Below are 21565 nucleotides of genomic sequence, written 5' to 3'. Positions count from 1 at the left end.
CTGCCATTTTACACAAGCCATTTAGAGCGATGGTACAATTACGTTTAGCGTGTCTCTCCACACAACGTTTTGATTCATTAAGTCTAAGCATGCCTTACAGGGACAGGTTGGATTGGGTTGCTGGGATTGACTCATTTTGGCTTGGAGTTTTCATTTCTTATGTTCTTCCATATCTCCATCCCAAATTTAAGCAACCAGAGGGCCTTTTTAACTTGACCTAGTAGACAAAGACTTTTTAAATGAATTATAATATGTACATGTTAAGAATAGGCCCAAACTGCTTTGATTTGGCTATTTGTTACCAGAATTATAAGATAATACTTAATCAAAGTTTGTCTGTATCAAAGCAATGTCACAAAATCACTAGTGAGGTCAGGTACAAATGCTAAGTGACCAGTTCTATACCACAAATGTCTTTTATACAGGTCATCCCCAAAAGTACTGTATGGAGCTCCATTACTCTAGAGAACATATGTTGCACTGCTCCACAGGATCCAGAGTGTCACATTCTTTTGGTGGTACTTTGGAGAACTATAAAGCTGTGTGTGTGCCACTGTACACAATCTTCCATATCTTTATACCAATTTTAAGCAACCCAGGTGTCATTTTGCTTTGCTTGATGGAAAAATTGATCAAAATGTGCCTGTTTTTTATTCAGCTTTTATTAGATGGACAAAACTGCTTTTATTTGGCAATTTGTGTCTAGAAATGTAACATAAAAAACCTCAGAAGAGTCTCAAAATCACTTTAATAATAAGTCATATACCATGTTGTCAATATATAACCAGGTTTATGTGGCTTCAGCGATATGGAATTTATGACTTTGGGGAATAAATCGCAAACTGCCGACGCAGATTCACAGGTGCAGATGACACACATTGAATCACGGTACAGCACATAAAAATTAACATTCACAGCTAGGTCTGTGATTGATTACTGCAAATATGGAGACATTTATGGAAACAAGCACAACCAGAGAGGGGCTATTATTTCATACCCCAAAGCGCTAGTTAATCTCAAAGCACTGCAGCATCAGCAGAGGTAAATTACAAATGCTTACAGTCGTTCAGAATGGGCATACATATGCATATTTTTTCTATCTTTTCTTGCAGATGCACGCAAGCTAACTAGAGCACCAGAACTCCAGGGCAGCTTCACGCTGAAGCCACACAAAAATATAGCGCTTGTTCTATAGTCACTGGTGGTATTTAAAGATAGTTGTTATGATATCTCATGACGGAGGTCCCAGAGTGGATGTGGAGGGGTACTTGTAAGCTGTGGCCAGTCTGAATCCTGGCAGCTCCCATGTAGACTCTTTGTGGTAAAGCGCGGTACTGGATGCAGACAGCATGGACTCCTTCAGGCTACTGGAGAGATCCCTACTGCAAACATTAGTACAGAAGGAAAGCTTAGGTGTTACTTATTTTGTACACATACTACATAAAACACTAATGTTCTAAGTATATAATGGTAAGTTATGTGAGCTGAAAATACCTCACAGTTGCACTTCGTACTGAGTGGATACCCATAGTGCTCTGGCTTGCTGCTCTGGGAGTACCTAAAAACAGACAAAACTGTCACGCAAAACCTTTCCATTTAAAAATAGCAATTTTATCGGAGAAAAAAAAAATATTTTAAACTTTCAGTGGAAGTTAATGTATTATCTCAAGTAATATAGGATTGTTTTTTATTGGTCAATTTATTCTGAATCTGTTGATGAATCTATTGTGCTTCTTTGTTTTTAGGAACTGGTTTAAACACTGGGGATCGAGACCGCAAAGACAAATAACCGCATATTGGCACAAAATAAGTTAAATGGAAATGAATCAAAGCATCAAAGCAAATCACAGCAAAGGCATTCATAATTTCTAACTGACAACCCATGTAAATGTTTGTATTTATTCTTTTAAATAATGTTAATACTTTCACAATGTAAGTTCATTTACTCTCAGATTATAAACATACATAGGCTGGGACATGGATGCAGCATTGAGGAGCAATTGGGAAAATAGGGCAGCTCATACCAAAGATAAACACTATTTCCATCATTCAGTACATTCATTTATTAATCATAATCAATAATCCGGGTACAATGCTTAATTTTTTATGATATTTATATGATGTATTATTGCCCAGAACTAATCTGTTTACATAAAAATAAACTAGTTAATATATATATATATATATAACAGATAAAAATCAATGCATCATATTGTCCTTTGGGGGCTTAGTGACACTGTTGATTAAAGTTTAAGGTTTAATATTGTGTTAATCCTTACCTATACTTCAGACCTGATATCTCTTACTTCAAGTTAAAAAATATTTTTCAGGGCATATACCTGATCCCCCAGTAATGGAAGAATGGATTAATATAGTCAATGAAATATATGTAATGGAAAAAATTACATTTGCACTTATGCTGCAAATGTCAAAATTTGCAAAACTATGGTCAAAATGGACAATTTACATGAAGAATGAAAGACCAGAATTCATTGAAAAACAAACAGACTTAACTACAACCCAGAAAACTATTTTCTTTTTCTTTTTTTTTATCGGTTTTACTTGCACAATAATTTAAGGCATCCTCAGTGTTAATAGTTCCTTGTTCTGTATACGTTATTTTTTATGTTGAAGGCAAAAAAAAGTGATAATTGTGATATCAGAAGTGATAACAAAAAAAAAGAAAAATGTATATTGTGAATGTCAATTTTGGAAGTACACACTGGAAAAATAAAGAATTACAATTGCAGTGACTGCAATAATGTATAATTTTCTTCATTGACTAAACTTTTAAGGCTTATAAGGCTTATAATATCTGATGAGGTTTTAGGTAAAACCTTTTCAGAAATATAGAAAATTCGAAAGGGTCCACAAATATTCAAGCATGACTGTATGTAAATTATGTGACATATAGTAATACTATATGATAATGAATAGAAAGTACTGCTATGAGGAGATGAGAATGTTACCCAAACATCATCAAAAGAAAGTAGGTATACTTAACCTAATTAACTATAAATTTGAGTGAAAAAATGTGTAATATAGTACCTCACAGACACACGCAGGCCAAAACATAAAGCAAGCAGAAGCAAGCAAGAAAGAAAAACGCATGAAATCAAGCAGGAAAAAATACATTGACATGTGAACACTAACCTATCCGGCCATCTTTTGGAGAGCTGATAAGACAAAGTCTTGAAACGCTTCCAGACATTTCAGGCTATAAAAGACAGAAGGAATTTTCACACACTGTCTATTACTGGCTGACTGGGTTGTAGTTACACAATCAAACAAAACCTCCTAATAATAACTGACTGAGAGGTCGGCCCATTAACAAAACAGAAATAGAAATACTCAAAAAACTGGAAAAACAATGTGACTCATTCTGCAATTCTGCTTCATTTAAAGAGCCTACTATAATAATATTTAATTATTTAAGCTTATAATTAATTAATTAGATTTAATATGCAGAGTAAACTTACTTTATAGGAAATCCCTCTGCTGTCAATGTCCATGTTGTCAATCCTGATAAAGAATAATACGAATATTTCAAACATTCCAGCTGGGAGGTATTTTTGGACTCCAGCCTATTCATACTTTGAGTGAACAACTAAGCAGAACTGTGGATAAAAGTGTCTGCTTAATGGCATGAATGTTAATGTAGTAAAAAAAAGTGTATGTGTTTGTATCAGACTAATGGCACTGATGATTGACAGTGATTCAGACAGATAATTCAGGTAGTTACTTTTGAAACTAATTCAGCAGCGCCCCCTTATGTTACTAAAGCTTGTCGATTAATTTTTTGTATCAATCTAAATCCTTAATATCGTGGATTTGGAATTCCTCACCAGCTCACTGCCTTTAACACTATTTAATCTTTACCATCATCACACGTCAAGCCATCCAGACCATTATACCATCACTCATGCAGCCCTTTCGCACCGTGGTGGGCGCCTACTCCATAAGAGCTAAGCTTATCTAAACAACTATAGACTAATCGGGGAGCATGATGAATGGAGGCAGGATATGCAGGGTTTACATGGACAGGATCACCTCTCTGGCTTGGAGCACATGGTTGTTGTGATAGCAGCTCTGGAGCAGGAGGGGTCTGCGGCGAGGCAGAGGAAAGCAGTGGAGACAACCCCCAACGCCTATACTAATGCTAAAGCAAACACTGTGCCACAGTCCCCATATGTCAACCATTTACGGTCATTCAGCCCAAGCAGATTTGGGGCCGGGGGCCAGAGGGGGGCTGTGGACTGCTGACTATTTGTAGAGTACATTACATCATATGTAACATTTCATTACACTGATTCCCTTTTAAAGCTGGTAACAAATGATCTTTAATTAAAATAATATTTTAAAAAGTATATTTGTATTATATTCATTGTTAAACAGGGCAGATATTATAATAGTTGTTTATTCATGAGAATGATATAAAAGATTCATGCATTCCGGGTACTTACAGGCTTGAGGTGGACTGATGCTTCCAAGACATCGGAGAAGAGTAGGGAATTTTTGCCACAGAGGACATTGCTGTTAAAAGACAGAAAAACACTTGAATAAAATAGAAATAGTCTACTAATCAAATCCTCTCTCATGTATTCTCATATATTATAGACACTGAGGTATGATATAAACGACACAATAGCTCCCTCTTCTGTTAGACATGTTTCTTCCAGTGGATCTCCTAGTCTAACTGTACAGTAGTATGAAAAGTTTGGGCACCCCTGATAATTCTCATGATTTTCCTTTATAAATCATTGATTGTTCAGAACAGCAATTTCAGTTAAATATATCATATAACAGATGAACACATTGATATTTGAGAAGTGAAATGAAGTTTATAGGATTTACAGAAAGTGTGCAACTATTCTATAAACAAAATTAGCCATGTGAATAAGTTTGGGCACCCCAACAGAAAAATGACATCAATATTTAGTAGGCCGGGTATCGCTTTAAAATGTTTGATACCGATACTGATACAATACTTTGAATTCAATACCAATACACAAACTTTTTGATACCTTTTTCTTAATTGTAACCAAAAAAAAAAAAAAAACTAAAATTATTCTTACACAACGTATTTATTTATCAGCAGACGTGAGTAATCTCAGTCTCATACTGTCACTGTGGAAGTATGGAAGGCTCCATCACTTAACAGTAAGCATGTTTGTGGCACATTACTAAACAAAATCATTGCTTATGCATAAACTACAAATATTTTTCCTATGTATATTGCTTTATGCATTCAAGTTTTAAGAGTTCTTTTTAAAACATATCATCATTACATTGTCAAAATTAAATTAAATCATTTTAGTGGTGTCAATCACTTTTTTTTTAATGCTGCTAGTTCCCTGTATATTTGAGAGAGGGCAGTAAGGGCAGTGTAGTGTTGTTAAGGTCAGATTTTAAGGAGATTTCTTCACTGTATTATAATATCTCAGGAGGGGAGGAGGGGGGGGGGGGGGACATGGCAAGTGAGAGAGGGAACAGAATAAGAAAGACAGCACGAGTTAGCAAAAAACAGCACGAGAGTGAGCAAGCACCTGGGATTTTAGCAAATTTATTCACTTGCCTAATTTTGTTTGAAGAATTATTGCACACTTTTTGTAAATCCTATAAACTTCATTTCATTTCTCAAATATCACTGTGTTCATCTGTTATATAATATTTTTTTAACTAAAATTGATGATCTGAACAACCAATGATTTATAAAGGAAAAGTTATGAAAATTATCTGAGGGCCCAAACTTTAGAATAGCATTTATCTGGACAGTCTGGACTACTGGTCAGCATGCTTTGTAATAGTAAATGATAGGTTCAGTTGGTAACATGATTAAACAGAGTTCCCATTTAATTTCCACCACCATGCATAACCAGAAGACGGTAGAAAGACATCTTTTAAGACTTACAACGGTGTAAAAACTATTTACTACTTCACCTGGTTTAAAACTAGTTGATGCATGCACCTCCCTGTTAGACATTGATCCCAATCTGGAACTGCTGAGAAATATAAAAGCAGATTACAAAATAAAGAGCAACATTTTAAACTATGGCAAACCATTTTAGTCAATAATGCCATAATTTTAGATATCAAATACGAAAATGTTACTATTAATATCAGATCTACATCTTTATAGAGACTTTTTAACGATTCATATTATCAGGACAACATTAGCCTTCATTTAAAATGAATCTTACACTCCCTGACCTGTAATTACACATAAAAGTACAAATAAATATACCCACAACTATATTTACAAGTAAAATAAAGATTACTTTTTTTGTATGTCATAACAATTTCATAATTTGAATGTGGGGTTGGGTGATATGGTGAAAATAAGTTACAATTTATACATTTAGACAATACACAATATTTATCACAAACTTTTGACAGACAAAATTTATTAAAGTGTATTTGTCAGTTAATGTTACTTAGGGGCTTCATGGGATAAAGTGAAAGCACTCAAAGGAATTTTCCATATCTTTTAAAGCCACCATGGGCTGTTATAGAGTAATATTAATACATTGTTATATTGGAAACTGAAGGACAACATACCTTTGATGCTGAAGAGCCACTTCTAACTTTGATATGTAAGCACTCTGTTCTGTCATTTTTCTGTGCAGAAAAGGAAGAACATTTAGCTAGTGAATCTTACAGCTGAGTCATGAGTCCTTCCAACAACTCATAAAAGTCTTACTTTGACATTTGATGCATCTCTTGTTGCATTTTGGTTAAAGTCTCTTTCATTTTTGCATTCTGTAAAAGGGATATTCAGACAAGTCTCATTTCTTTAAAAGGACATTATAACCAACATATTTCAGATATTAGAGTTATGAAAATAAGTCTTGCCTTCTGCTCATAGTAGGTCAGTAACCTTTTCTGGTGTCTTGCCTGGAACCGCAAGACCTAAATAGTGGAACAACATTTTATGTAAAATTGGTATGAAGTATTACAAATGTATGAATAATAAAACTATAACAATGGCAGCCAGGGCATAACCACTATAATAATTACTTTGCTTATTTCTGAGAGGTATCTGGTAGCAACTGTATTGATGTCTGAGAAGAGAGCCTTGACCTCTGAGCTGCTCTGAAATAAAATGCATAGGAAAATGATAATCCTACTTAATTGGCTTTTTGGAAAACTGCAATATTGGTAACAGAACTAAATGTAGTTTTGCATTTTCAATGATCAATAAACAATAAACCTGTGCTTTCACAATAATTATATTATTAATTTACTGTACAATGGATGAAAAAGACTTTAATGAGTACAATTAACAATGCAAAAAATATACCTTTTTCAAAATATTTCATAATTCATTTCTATGTTTATTGTAATTTTACATAAGGTGTAATATTATTATATATCATATCAGATTAATACATTTGTGACAAAAGTAGAATATCATATAAATGATTTATCGCAATTACTTAAAAAGGTAGTTATCGTAACAGGCCTACCATAATTAAAATACTAATAATCAATTATGTTTAGTCTTAAGTTGCCACGTCAGTGATAAATCATTACTGAAATAAGTTTTTTCTTTGTTTGGCACAAAATCCTACCTTCTTATTTAATGAAAAAGAATTTAAATAATCTGTGCAACTCTATAATATATGATTAATACACATGGATAGAAATGTAGTAAAGAGTCTTACCTTGTCTGAGAGCGGGAAAAGCTGGCATTTTGCTTTGCAGATCAGACACTCGCCTTCTTTACCTAAAGAAAAAATTTTTTTTTAGTAACTGCACATCAAGTACACACCATAGATTTGGTGAAACAGCTGTACAACTGTAAAACATCCACTAGATGGCTGAACATTCAAACAGTTCAAACAGTCTTACTCTGCACTGAGATCATGAGGAGGGATTTAACAAGACTAAATAAACTGTTATGCTCTAATTCAACTCAGTACAACATTTACAACAATGCAGCTTTGCAATAACCTAGAACTTATCATACACTTTGTTTTATGTGAATAATGGATTTTAGCTAATAGGATTTTGTTAGTAATGTAAGACACTGAAATGCAGACATGTGCTCTGTTGTTTATAGACTGACTATACACGCTAAATCAATCTTTCAGAGTAAAATATGATTTTGGTTTTAATATTGGACACCCCAGTGCTTATAAAACACATAACATGTGTTAATTTACCTTTTTGAAAGCAAACGTTGCAAACGGTATGACCACAGTTTGTCACGGCCAGCTGTCGGTCGGCTCCTGGAGACTTAAAGCAGGAGTTACAGCAGATCCAGTGGGGCATATTCTGTTTGATTAAAGCAGTAATTAAAAAGTACAGAATTCTGAGTAAAAATGCAGATTTCAAACTAATTAACAGAGGAAGCAATGCTGAAGGCATGCTGACTGTTAATATCTGTCTTAGCTAGCTTAGCTTCGCATGCTGGGTAGCTATCTATGTAAACAGGTAGCTAGGTTAGCTATTTAACTGAATAAAGCGCAAAGAGCAACTAGACATGAAGAATTTCATTAGCTAATTAGCTAGCTAAGCTAAGCTAACTGTAACAGTTTGCAGAGGTAAGTTAAAATGTAGCAGGCTAGCTTAGCTTAGCTAAGGTAAAAAGCTAATGCTAGCTAGGTGGACAGTTAACGTGCTCTGTTAGCTAGTTAGCTAGCAGTAAAGAAAATTAGTCAATTATTTGTTTAAATGCTTTTACTGGGGTCTAGACAACTGTTATAATAAATTATAATTAAAATACTATCATTACCTGTGAATTCTGTAGATTTACCCTGCTCTCAGTGCTGCGTGCTGCCCTGCTGGGTTTGTCGTTAGCTTTTTAGTTAGCTAGCGTTACTTACTCACCATCAGCAGGATGGTGTTAAATATCAATAGATATTATAGTTATTGTCTACTTATAGTACTTAAAGTGACACATATGTATATATATATATATATATATATATATATATATATATATATATATATATATATATATATATATATATATATATATATATAACAATTTATGACAAGGAACAATTTGTTAAATTGGTGGAATTTTACTAGACTAAGAGTAAGGATTGTTAAATTCAAGGAATAATTAATTAGTAAATATTATTTTAATATAACAGTATTTTTTTTAAGTCAGGGAAAATTAAATGAACAATTTATTGAACTGATGTTAAATTCAAAAACTTTTTTTTAAGTGAGAAAACAATTATTAAATAAAATATTGTTTTCTAGAAATGTTATTTTTCAATCTTGATACTGAAAAAACAGAGAAATGTATTGATGTAAATAATTTATGTGTGCCTGCCCCAGCTTAAAATACAACCAAGACCAGGTTTTGTTATTTGTTTAGCTTTGATGCTCATTATTTGAGTGTTGCTGTTCTAATGGTGATAAGTAATGTTAGTCGTCTGGTAAGCTGATAAGTCAAGCTGGTCAAATCTTTTGTGATCAGGCTGGGCATTATTGTTGAGCAACTGCAAATGAAGAACCCATTTAACGTATGCTATGTGCCACCTGTAGAAAAACAGGCTTCCTTTACCTCAGCGGATAGTGCTCCAATATGGGTGTGTTCTTAAAGTAAATGGCTCTGATTATGTTTTATTGTAGTAACACGACTTTATTAATCAGTTAAGTCAATGCACATTTGAACACAATAGTAATGAATGTAACCAATCGCGCTAACAGCATTAACACCAGGCAGGCTTAAGTCATGGATGTTAACAGGATGGTTAGCTTAATTGAGTTCAGCAGTTAAACCAACTTCTTTTCAATCAGAAAGTTTTTTAAGTTTCTCATTTGCCAGAATCCAACGGTGAGCAGTATTGAAGTCTGGATAAGTGCCCACCACAGAACACTTCCATTTGTGGTTTCACTCATCTCACGAAACAGTTCCTCACGTTCCTGCAAGTAACAGTACAATAAACAGTTACAAACTGCATTAAATTATTCGTAAGCCAGTACAAATGAAGAAACATGGTCTAAAATGCACTAATTCTGGTATCTGCAAGGTGGATCTATTTATTATTATTATAAATAATAAAATTACAATTACAGTATAAATATAAAATAGAATATATAGCTGCCTCACTCGTTGGAAGTCTTGCTGCTTGCTGATGTACTGCATCTGGTCGATGAGGTGTTGCATTCTGTACTCCATGGTTTTAAATGTTTCTTTTGCCTTCTCAGCGCTGGGATCAATGGTATGCTCTCCCATCTGGACGTCTAGATGCACTTTCTGCATATTAGGAGTAAAGAAAATAAATAATGCACTTTACTGATTAGATTTTGATTTCTGGCACTATATGCATTTAAAACCACCATGGTTCAACACTTACTGCTCAACTTATCAGCTACACTGAAAATATATTATATGCCAATTGGCCCCTTTATTAAAAATAGATTAATATCACTGAAAATACTGAAAAAACTTTGAGGGGCCTAAACTAATTTAAAATCATAATTAATCATGTTTCTCGCACATTCCATTTTTTTTTAGGCCTGTCACAACAATTACAATATCGATTTATTGTACAAGAATTGACATGACCTCAATAATATCTGATAATCGTGATATTGTCTATTATGTGTATTTATGCGTTTGTTCATAAATATTATATAACACTGAACAGTATTTATGCCACTCATGCACAATGACCGATGCTTTAATAACTCCATACACACAGTGTGGACTGCAGTAGTTTAGGTATTAAAATTACATTAGTGTTAGTTTATATATATCATCCACAAAAAAATGTTATGGTGACAGTCCTATTGTTTCATATTGTAAAACTCCCCAGCTGGCCATCAACATCAATAGACATTAGGTTAAATGTTGGTCATGACATCAAATAACAAAAAATTTAGGTCAGGATAACGTCTATAGGATAGGGTCTTCTGTATACTTATCTCCTTTAAAATTAGAATAATGTTCTACTCTGTGCCCTACAACTCAGTTAGCATAAAGTGTATCTGAGACACTGAAGTGAAAACACTCAGGGTGGAGTGCTCTTGAAAATACTTTAACACACAGTGTAAGTAAAATATGAAGTATAATCTAACCTTATTCTTCACTCACCAGTCGTTCACCTGCGAACGCAGAGAATCTGGTGGAGTTTGATTTCACACACAGGAAATGTTGACCAGAAGCATGAGACGTGAAGGTGAATTTCCCATATCGGCCAAAGCGTTTCATCAGCAATACCTGGATATAATGAAAGATGGCGGACTCTTATTCTGTGTGCTGTTAGATAGAATTACACTGGAAAACAGCAGCAATATAATCTTCATTAACCTCATTGTTAGGGTCTCTGACAGTGACAGTTACACCAAGGTGTGGAGAATTGTCTTGCTTTTTTTCGTCCCAGTGCTCTACAAAGAAATAACCTAGAGAGAAGAGAACAGTCAGTAACATGGTGCAGAGCCTTTGTTTGATTAAATGTTAACAATTTCAGTGCTTCAGTTACACTGCTAATAAATTACATGATAATACGTGTCTGCCTCGACACCCCAGCTGACATATCTTGGCATATCTAAAAGCCACAATCATACGAACAACCTAACATATTTTCCTCACCTGTGACAAGAACATCCTCTGGAATCTCCTCAATGATACACTTTTCCCTCTGGTCCACCAAATCGAAGTACATTGCAAACGACAAACTGACAAAGCATGCAGCCAAGAGGTAACACCAGCTTAATTTCATTGTAGTAATACCAAAGTAATGTTTCAGAGGTGAAACACAACAGTGTTCTAACATGTATAAGATGGCTAAATCCAGGAGTGTGTGAAGTTTAGCATGGGAAATGTCCACCTGGAGTTTTTTTCGTGTGCTACTCAGTGCTTAAACAATGTTTAGAAGAGAATGATAAGCCTCCTGCAAGTGCTCAACCGTGTTGATAAAAAACTTAAATAGTTCACCTATTAATAGTTCTCCATTAGTTTTTCTGCCTCATAGCAGCCCCTGTATTACAACTTGCTGACTGCATTTAACATTTCTTCCAGTAACGAATTTTAGAGATTGGAATGTATGTTTAACAAAACAAGTTTATAGTGTTAACAGCAGAAGTCAGTTAAACTGACGAGATAAACTGTTAAATAGCACTGTGAATTGTCAAAAACCTGGCAGCATGATTTCTCTATATTTTGAATTCTCTAAGCCTGACAACATATCGCAATTTTCTTTTCAAATTAAATTTCAGGAAATATAAAAAAAATTTGGAAAACACACCATCACTTGCAAATCTGAGTATAATAATTTTTTATTCAACTACAATCAGAGCAGTGTGATCTGCTCTCTGAACAGCTGTCTGACACCAGTCTTTTACTTGCAAAATATTAATTCCAAATCAGTAGTGTTATTGATCATTAATGTCGTATTGTCAATACTTTAATATTCTCATTTATTTGTACACCCCTACTGTTAAAGCTGGAGTAGTGTAAGAAAATCTGTCAAATCATTACCTCTTAATCTCAAGCTCATAAGCATAAACTTGCAGTCATTTACAAACATTTTGGGACCCACCTATAGTGAATAAAGACTTTATTGACTGCAGTCATTTGTTGTGCACGAGTGTAATAAACATATGTGGTAAAGGCATGACATTTAGTCCCAACTCTTGGTTGGGTGCTGGTGCCTGTCTACCCTCTGTATCAGGCTTTTGTACTGTGTAAACTTGCCAAGATTTGCTACAATCTTTCTAGATTATTTTTTCCTTTCTGCTTTCTTTCTATCTATTCATCTCATGTATTGAGATGCCCAGTTCCTACTTTTCTGCCCCAGTCCTGCCAGACTTGGCTCTCTAAGACCTTGTTATTTTACACTGACAAAATGAGTTGCTTTAATTCCCATTCACTTTCACTTTGTTATAACATCACTGACAGCTGTGGAAAATTTAGTAGTGGGGAAATTTCACAAGTGGACTACCACGGTACCATGCTGGAATTTACTGATCCCTTGAAATGACCCATTCTTTCAGTAATATTTGTAAAAGAAGTCTGCATGTCTAGGTGCTTGGTTTTATACGTCTGTGGCCATGGAAATGATTGGAACACCTAAGTTCAATTATTTGAATTTGGCAATATAGTGTATGTGGTGTTAAGATGACTTTACCCCATTTATTATAGATTGTAAGTGAGTGAGTGAGATACAGTTTCTCCCAAAATGGAATGTGTCAAAATTTCACCTACTTCTTGAAAGATTAACAATGTCCATGTTGACAAGAAACACTTTATTTGTTCATATTTACAGTGTATATATACAGTGTATTGCAATGAATGTACAATCAGGTACAAACACATACAGCACAGACACATTATACACAACACATTAGTTATATGCCCTTTATCTGTTTTAATTACTTGATTTGATACAGTTGATTTGTGTCTGGCCACTCATTCCACATAAGGGCATCAGTTCATAGCTTAGCTAATGCTGATTTTCTTACAGTACTGAAAGGTATTTAATGTTGTATGCAATAAAAACTATGTGCAGTCTAGCTCTTATTTGAATGTCTCTTAAACAGCATTATGGGCACATTGATTTCAGCTTCAGTGTGTATGGTATGCCTGCTGGTGTGCATTATGGTCTTGAAGAACCTCTACTGTAATGGAATTTTGTTAATTGTTTGGAAATAGCTGTTTAGAGGTTTCTGTAAACAGTTTGAAAATTGGGATTCTGGTAACAAGCCCCTTTTTTCAATCTGGAGTCCAAACCACTTCGTGCTGGGCATGGCACGTGTCCCCAATGTAGAGAGGAAAATGTTAAGATAGACCGACTGGCCTCATTTGGCAAGTCCCCAAACCATTTCTCCTCACACACAGTTGTCGGGAACACAGGGCTTCTCGTCCTCCAGTGGCGGACAGACAGCGCCGTTGTTGGCTGGATGTATGTGGATGTAGCGCGTCCGATGTCTCACTCCTTTCTCACCACACTGACCTTTGCACAGACCCCAAGGTGACCAGGCAGAAACCTCACAGTCGAGAGGGGTATCTGAGGACAAAACAGTGGACACTTTACAAAAATGTGTGGGAGGAGAGTGGAGATGGACTGGTACCAAGAAATTGTGACTCAGGAATTATGACTAAACCTCTCAGGATTCTGGGTCAGTTTTGCAAAGAGAACTGCTACACATTTACAGTACAGTTTAATATTCAATTTTAAACATAAACAGTTGTTATTGTCAACAACAATATTAGTCAACCTTGATGCCTGAACTAGCTGGATTTCGCTTATACCATTCCTAATATTAGATGGTTTTACAATATACAATATAACATAAAAAAAACATTATCATAAATTTAGAAAATATGAATTCTGGCGTAAAAGGCTATTTGTTATGTTTATGTAATATTGTAGTTCAGCCTTTCATCCATTAATGTAATTGAGTTGGTTCAAATACATTTTTTTCTTTTCTGTATCCATAAATCTCCTCTTACTATACCACTCAGCATGCAATACTCACAAATACTATGTAACACAACCCTTTCAGACATATGCTGCATCCATGTGCAATCAAATGTATAATCAACAAACTAAACTTCCCAGACAATTCCTAATATAGGTGGGAATAAATGTCAGCTTCTTAGGTTTTAGTCTCTTAAAAGAAAATTTGTGCTGTAGAGATTCTGTAACGTGACTATTGGCTGAAGTGCACCCTTTAATCTATACAATATTTTAATCTATACTCTTTTAACAGTGTTTGAGTTGCAGTTGCTAAAAAAACATTCCTTCAAAGGTCCCCCATATACTGAGGTAAAATAAATAATCCTAGATATCCAACATATTGAGCTGGACTGGAAATCCTCTCTGTCAGTGGGCTCTTCCACAAGTCACGACCTTGTAAAATGTTAATCTCTCTCGCAGACTCAAGCAGGAAAGCAGAAGGATGGAACATGGAAATAAAAGGATGGCTGGAGTTGACATTGCATTTCGTTTCCATGACAAACACATCCTGACAGCTGAGTGGCAGAACGCCTCCAAAGCCCTGGCCTGCATAATCCATGTTTGGGGTTTGTTGTTTTAGTCACCATGGGAATGGATGAACAGTTTTGCTGACACAATCTGCAACAAGGCTGCATTAGATCTGATTACCATAAATTCTCTTGGAGGAATTTTCAGAGGCTTTTAGACTTTATATAAATCAGTGTGGAATAGCAGTGCTATCACTGGATACAGTAAAAGCACATTTTTGTCTGCAAAAGCAAAATTACAGTTAACACATAAAAGCCCAGGCCTAGTTCTGAATATTAATACAAAACATTATGACTGATATTAGTTAGATTAACTCAGTCATGTATTTTTTTTCTTATTGTATTATAAGAGGGATCACAACTTATTTTAAAGGTTTAATGGTTAAAAGGTTAAAGGTTTTAAGGTTAAAATTCCAACGCAACATAAATGACAAAAGCAATTTCAAAACTTTTATAGTATTTAGTTATAGAAGTGTGTCAGAACTAGTTATATGGAATGTAACATTTTTTTAAATCATCCGAATTGTTAAAATGGTTGAAACAAATGGTAGAAGCAAAAAATGCACTTCTATCTCCAGCACTAACCCAGCACACCATTTTTTTTTTAAGTGATAAAAACTGAAAACAGAAAAAAATAAAATGTAATTTGCCCCCCAAAAAACTGATGTCATAGGGCCCTAATTACCACAATGTTTGTATTGCACATTATTACAATTTTGTGGCTTGTTTAGAGCACAAATGATTATATAACTGTAAAATAGTGCAAAACTTACTTATAAGAGACTCATTGATTTCATTGCCAGTGGGGATCTGGTTGGACTGTGTGGGCTCAATGGGCAGACTAAAGATCTGATTGCTCTTGATCTTGGTGAGTGTGACCTTGGCAATCGGGGGAAGATGTTTGAGTCGAGGATAGTAGAAAGAGTTAGCTGGGTGACTTGGAAATGATGATGTGATCTGAGAAAGAAAAGAAACACATTGATTAGAAATTGAACAAACCTTTAGTGCAAATGTTTTAAGCTGTTCAGGTCAGTCGTTGTGATTACCTGCATAACTTTATCTTGGGGAATAGTCTCGAAGTTGGGTGAAGAAAAAGTGAAGCCACTGTCAGTGCCAGCATCGTAGGGAAACAGGTCGAGGCTTATGTTTTCTTTCCAGTGGTCTCCTTCACACAGATTCAGACTGTCTACCCCGACAAACCAGTCAGGGCTTGGCACAAGCCGCATAATAAAGGACAGCTGTAAAGTGAGCGTTAGAGTGTTAGAATTCTGTTGAGTTTGCAGTCTATGTATAAGTTGAAACTGCTTGTGGCTCGTGTGAGTTGGCACGTGGGCCTTGGGCCCTTTTTTGTAATTGTTGTAATAAATGAATACTGTTTACTTGTATATGTATTTTATATGGAAAAATGTTCTGAGGGATAATGAGGTAATAATGTCCTATATACAGTAAGTCTTTATGGTGCTTTTGAGACTGTGGTTTAAACAAAGACCTGGAACTGGATTTGTATTAAAATAGTCGATACCCAATCAGTTCTTGGCCAAATGTGCTCTCTCAGACTCTGGCTGCTGAGATGGCAAGCAGCACATAATGGGATGCGAACCAGCAACCCTTGGAGCACAGTGACAGCACCTTAATCTGCTGGACCACTCACATATCAGGTTAACTTTTTAAGGATGTAGATATTCCATAAACTATACAATTTCAATGCATATTTCCTAAATTGTGTCATTTAAGAACAAATTAATTTTAAATAGAGGTTAAGTCTGAACCACAGGAGAAATATGACTCATACGATATGTCATCACATTACACACAAAATGCTACACTTACAAAGGAGTGTCTTGCATAAACCTCAAACTCTGTGGTCGTCTGGCTGGTTCCATCAAGCACAGCTGGCGTAGAGAAGAGGCCATATACACTTTGGATGCGCTCCCCAGCTGCCTCCACCTCCTTAATCAGAGTCCAGGCCTCTCCTTTCTCCGAGAACTCTCTCACCCCGTTACTTGCGTATTCGTTCTTTTGCCAGATATGATAGTCTGAGCTGTGAGTTACCCCTAGACAATAGCAAATAGAAGATACATTTAGATCATTATTGGCCCGCTAATATATAGTAACAGTAAATATTTAACATTTAGCTGTCAATGACTTAACTGATTACTGTTCAGGCAAATTTTTGCATCTTTTTTGTTTTATGGCATAATTATTACAACTTTTTTAGTCATAAATAAACATTATGGGTAGAGTAGAATCAGTACTGCAACATACTTTATTGTTTTGTCTATAAGTGCCATCAAATAACAATATTTTTTATTAAAACATAGGCTCTCTATACTCCTTAAGACTCAAGCACTCAATTTACTGCTTTACTAAAGCGACTGCTTCATTCCTCCTTGTGGTGGTGCTAATCAAACGAATAGGGTAAACTTGCGGTAAAGAATATAGGTTGTTATATTCAGTGCATTTGACCCCAATAAATCCATTCTTGGTTTTTGCATATTTATGACTATTTTATTATTTAGTTTATTCTCTACAGATGCTGTGCCCTGTGATTCCCACACCTACTAAACATTATGCATGTATTCAAGTGAGGCCATGAAAAACACATTTAACTCAATAAAGAATTATGTTTGCACAGCTTTGTTTCTTGAGCAACTTTATGAGGTTCTTCAGTTTGGAACTGTGGAGAGCCCACTAAAAGTGTTGCACCTTAGTCTGCACCTTATTGGTTCTCCAACAATCTCCTGTTTTCAAAAGCTATTAAGTTGAAACCCCCTTAGTCATAGCTGTCAAAGCGTTCCACTCACCAATAAGCGGAGACCACTGAGCGGGGGGCCTATAAACGGGGTACTGCTTAGGGAAAGCAGTCTGGCTCCACTTGCCCGTAAACGTCAGGCTGTATTTGGCTGTGGATGGTGCAGAGCACACCGAGTCCACACTCACAGGCATGGTGCAGATTCCACTCAGCAGGCTCAGTGTCAGAGTGACCCACTGCAGCACATGGCTCTGAAACACTGATTTCATCATCTCCATGTTGGGTCTCTGAGAAAACAGGGATACAGAGATAGCAGACATTGATTGTTAATGACTACCACAGAGTAGAGATGGTCTGAGACTTGAGAGCAGATATAGTTTTATGTGTCATGCATGTCTTTATAAATGGCAACAAAGAAATAAAAAAGCAACTAGTCCAAACATGTGAAGAAGTAGCGACAAAGCTCTTGGACTTTCAGTGGCCATGTGACATGTTTACTAATGAGGAAGGAATGTGGGTCTGCTTAACCAATTCTCAAACCCATAAAAGCATCTAAAATTGTTGTATTGTTTATGGTTGCACCTATTTTGCACAATTGGAGGCAAAGCCACTAGAGAAATGCCCTGCTCCTTGTATACGGTTCCTGTCTTGCATGACAGTTTTTTGGTGCTATATACTGTAAAAGTACTTTAAAAAGTTCTGTGAAAAATCCCTTAACTGGATGTTTTCCTCAAAATTCCCTCAAACATCCAAATTATTCTTTGTCATGGTTTTATATTAAACTTCTGACTGTACTAAAAGTGGGTTCTTGCTTACTGTATAACAGTGGTACAATATAAAGGCCTTTTTATTTAAAAGACAGTCTTCCAAAAATGCTGCAAAAATGTTTTTCCCTGAATATGACACAGTTTACTCAGACCAATTTAAGCATCCAAATATTTTTGAGCTGTCATGTTCTTATCTAGAACTACTGATATTACTAAAGTACCCGTAAAAACACAGTTTATAAAGGTGTGTGGTGTTTAACTTAACTTATATAACAGTATAACAGTGGTGGGACTTTTTGTGGCATTCAAATGTCTTTATATTTAAAACAATTCTCAAGAACAGGCTGAAAGAGGTTTTCCTTGATTATAATAACTGTTCACTCAGGCAAAAATTCATTGTGACATCCAAATAATAATAGTCATAACTTTACTAAAACACCCCTGCAGTGTACTTAGGGAATTATGGTACTAAACAAGAGTTTTTTTGAATCACAAATGTAATAGAACTTTTTGTACAATATATACCCCTTTTAATTTTGTTTGCTATAAAGAACACTTACCAGAGACTTAACTTATATTTGGCAAAAAAAGCATTTAAGCACCTTATTGGTTCTCATGGTTCTATGTAGTCATACTAGTTTATTAAGGAGCCTTTTTACGAGTAAACTTGTCTGGTAGATTTTTGCACCACATTTGCAAAATCTAGATGATTTGAGAATACATATAGTGTTATGCATTAAGACATACCATACAGTATATTAAACATACATATGGTTCTCTATTGCACCAAAAGTGGGTCCACAATTGCTACAAATTAAAGGACGCATGTTAAGTACTACATAAATCCATAAACATTTGTGAAAATACATTTGAAAATACATTTGTATTGTCCCTTGTTGTTTATATTATATTTAACTATATAATATATAATAAATGCAAATACATTATTCCAAATCTTAAACTGATGTAAATCATAATCCTAATTCTCATTTTCAGGAGTTTTAGGAGCTAAGCAGTATTAGTAGATAAATCATCTGCAGGGATTTATGACATACAGTAGATTCCTGTGTCATAAGTGTTCTAGTATTTGCAGAAGAACACCAATGTCCATGCACTATCCTGCTGCAACACTCCGAATACATTTATTTGTATCACTTGATGATTATAAAAGAAAACACTTCATATGCACAAATAATTACTTACGATAAGGCTGATTGAATGCATGAATATTACTCACAGGGTTTTGCAGAGACAGATGAGCTGGACTGGAGTGGAGGTCACCTATGCCTGGGCTGTCTGAGAGAGACTGCGAGACCTGGACGCTCCTCTCCAGCTATTTATGCATTTGCACAGTCCCCTTAGCCTAACAATATCAATAACCTCCTGACCCCTCCCAGCAACGAGCTATCCATACTCCATATTACGATTCCGTGTAGGATTCGTCCATGAGCAAGCATCTCGGTTAAGGCAAGTAGGTCATAGTTGGAATCAGAAGACACTATTTTTTTCGTTTAGTCCCCCCGCCCCTCTCTTCTCCGTTTTCCCTTGCAGACCTCTTCAGGGAGATCTCGGCTGTAGAGCCATGCAATCTTTTTTTTCAAGTGAGATGGAGTGGATTGAGGAGGGTGGGGTGTGGCGGCAGTTTTGAGTGGGGAAACAGACTTGGCTGCCGCCTCTGCAGTGTTACAGGCACCCGGCAGGAACCCTTGCTAACCCTTAAGCTAACCGATCCCGCATGCGGCCCGTAATTGCTTCCACATGCTCACGTTTTGCCCCCTCAACCATTTTCCCAAACTCTATCCGTTTTCCTCGCACTTCATTTGCAGCGAGTTGTGTATGCCTTTTATGGTGCAGCCTGGTCCTCAGCTGGCTTTTAAGAGTCTTCAGTGGCTGTGGTGGCTTTAGTTCCTTGCCATGTTTGCTAACCCCAAACAAATGTGTTGGACATCTGGGTTGGTGTCATCCTGAGGTCAGCTTGAGTGACCCATCCAACAAGTGACACATGTCACTACATATGGTCACAGCATGGGGGAACTGCTGCAGAATGTGAGGATAGATAGATGCATAATAGAGGGTCTTGCGATTAGATGGAAAAGGCAAAATCAATCAGTGGGTAATTCATCTGATTCCATTCTGTCTTGGCTGACTGTAAACATCCTAAAATGTTTGGTGTTGCTCTGGAAAACATGAGGAAAGATGAAACTGAGTCAGCATCAAAGGTCAAACCTTAATCTATGCCTTTAAAAAGAGTTGATTTAATGCCTAAATGTATCTTCACTGATAAGGCAAAAGGAAGGGTTAGTATTACCGAAACTGGTATTACAGGAACTAGTAATATGTTCCATGAATTTCGCCTGTTTACAAGGAAGTTAAAGGAACCCTGTACTGAGCTTCAGGATCAGCATTTTGGGTCTCCTACAATAAATATGGACAATTCTGGCCAGAGGTTACCAGTCACAATCATTTCCACCAATTGCTCTGTTCATTATGGGTGATAATGCCTTCTACAGCTATTTTCCATTACACCTGTGATTACTTTACATCAAGGAATGCTAAATGCCATCACAGCTTCTAAAATAGAATGTCCCACCCACCATCAAACTCCAGTTATACACGTTGCCATGCCATGAACACACTGACCAGTGTTAAACCTCATAAGGTAATACCTCACAACTTAAACTTTAGGTGTGGGCATTTCAAAGCAATCCCCTGAGGTAATTCATAATCAGTTTACATACTGTTTCCCATGACTTCTGGTATGTCAGGGTATATTATTAAATTTGTGGTGTTAAAAGTTCAAAATTCTCCCAGGCCTTACGTCAAAGGGCCCAGGCTTAACTTTCTGTTAGAGATCATGTCTGACTACATAGAGTAGCTACTCCAAACTCACATGAAGAAAGCATTTGCTGGATTGATCAACACACAGAATAACGAGATGGTACTAGGAGCTCAGTAAAAATGATGGACGATCATTTTTGGTTGAAAGTTCGAGAGTGTGTGTGTTGGTTTAGTCCTGAGTGTAAATTATGTGTGTAGAATAGAACTGTAAATTGGCTTGGCTTTGTGGAAAAGCGCTATACAAGTAACTTCATTTTA

General features: G+C 35.9%; 3 protein-coding genes across 6 annotated transcripts; all 3 read right to left on the bottom strand.

Annotated features, from left to right (window-relative positions):
* Positions 1-644: 644 nt before the first annotated feature.
* Positions 645-8868, bottom strand: LOC103038391 (probable E3 SUMO-protein ligase RNF212). Of its 4 annotated transcripts, none has more exons than XM_049484156.1 (12): positions 8738-8868; positions 8166-8277; positions 7665-7726; positions 7018-7092; positions 6701-6909; positions 6559-6618; positions 5941-6002; positions 4464-4533; positions 3480-3522; positions 3154-3217; positions 1495-1558; positions 645-1379 (listed from the first exon to the last, which is right to left on the bottom strand). In XM_049484156.1, the coding sequence occupies exons 5-12, from the start codon at positions 6748-6750 to the stop codon at positions 1232-1234; spliced, it is 561 nt and encodes a 186-aa protein (XP_049340113.1). In that variant the 5' UTR covers positions 6751-6909; positions 7018-7092; positions 7665-7726; positions 8166-8277; positions 8738-8868; the 3' UTR covers positions 645-1231. The 4 variants fall into 4 exon arrangements, with proteins under 4 accessions (XP_049340113.1, XP_049340112.1, XP_049340110.1 ...); XM_049484155.1 differs by having other exon boundaries at positions 645-1382; positions 5941-5999; positions 8738-8861; XM_049484153.1 differs by having other exon boundaries at positions 645-1382; positions 8738-8860.
* Positions 8869-9583: 715 nt separating this feature from the next.
* On the bottom strand, positions 9584-11842 carry si:ch211-255i20.3 (transmembrane emp24 domain-containing protein 11). Its single transcript, XM_007234035.3, has 5 exons — positions 11555-11842; positions 11273-11364; positions 11057-11182; positions 10070-10216; positions 9584-9882 (listed from the first exon to the last, which is right to left on the bottom strand). Exons 1-5 carry the CDS (start codon positions 11736-11738, stop codon positions 9733-9735), a joined length of 699 nt encoding a protein of 232 aa, XP_007234097.2. The 5' UTR covers positions 11739-11842; the 3' UTR covers positions 9584-9732.
* A 1352-nt stretch (positions 11843-13194) lies between these two features.
* spon2b (spondin 2b, extracellular matrix protein) lies at positions 13195-20630 on the bottom strand. Its single transcript, XM_007234034.4, has 6 exons — positions 19707-20630; positions 17755-17989; positions 16781-17004; positions 15997-16188; positions 15724-15907; positions 13195-13970 (listed from the first exon to the last, which is right to left on the bottom strand). Exons 2-6 carry the CDS (start codon positions 17978-17980, stop codon positions 13792-13794), a joined length of 1005 nt encoding a protein of 334 aa, XP_007234096.3. The 5' UTR covers positions 17981-17989; positions 19707-20630; the 3' UTR covers positions 13195-13791.
* Positions 20631-21565: the final 935 nt, after the last annotated feature.

Source organism: Astyanax mexicanus, chromosome 10 (genome assembly GCF_023375975.1).
Source record: "Astyanax mexicanus isolate ESR-SI-001 chromosome 10, AstMex3_surface, whole genome shotgun sequence".
Lineage (NCBI taxonomy): Eukaryota > Metazoa > Chordata > Actinopteri > Characiformes > Acestrorhamphidae > Astyanax > Astyanax mexicanus.
The sequence above is the reverse complement of the archived record's forward strand: the minus strand, read 5'-3'. Positions and strand labels throughout refer to the sequence as shown.

Bases quoted from the DNA above. Each gene is read 5' to 3' on its own strand.
- si:ch211-255i20.3 (XM_007234035.3), bottom strand. From the start codon at position 11,738: ATGTTAGAACACTGTTGTGTTTCACCTCTGAAACATTACTTTGGTATT. The intron at 11,365-11,554 runs GTGAGGAAAATA...TCTTCTCTCTAG, and splicing joins AGAGGATGTTCTTGTCACAG to GTTATTTCTTTGTAGAGCAC. The intron at 9,883-10,069 runs GTGAGGCAGCTA...TGTTACTTGCAG, and splicing joins AGCAGCAAGACTTCCAACGA to GAACGTGAGGAACTGTTTCG.
- LOC103038391 (XM_049484153.1), bottom strand. From the start codon at position 6,750: ATGAAAGAGACTTTAACCAAAATGCAACAAGAGATGCATCAAATGTCA. The intron at 6,003-6,558 runs GTATGTTGTCCT...TATATTTCTCAG, and splicing joins GTGGCTCTTCAGCATCAAAG to CAGTTCCAGATTGGGATCAA. The intron at 3,523-4,463 runs GTAAGTACCCGG...ATTCTTTATCAG, and splicing joins CATCAGTCCACCTCAAGCCT to GATTGACAACATGGACATTG.
- spon2b (XM_007234034.4), bottom strand. From the start codon at position 17,980: ATGGAGATGATGAAATCAGTGTTTCAGAGCCATGTGCTGCAGTGGGTC. The intron at 17,005-17,754 runs GTGAGTGGAACG...GCTATTGTCTAG, and splicing joins TCAGTGGTCTCCGCTTATTG to GGGTAACTCACAGCTCAGAC. The intron at 13,971-15,723 runs GTAAGTTTTGCA...TTTTGTCCTCAG, and splicing joins AATCAATGAGTCTCTTATAA to ATACCCCTCTCGACTGTGAG.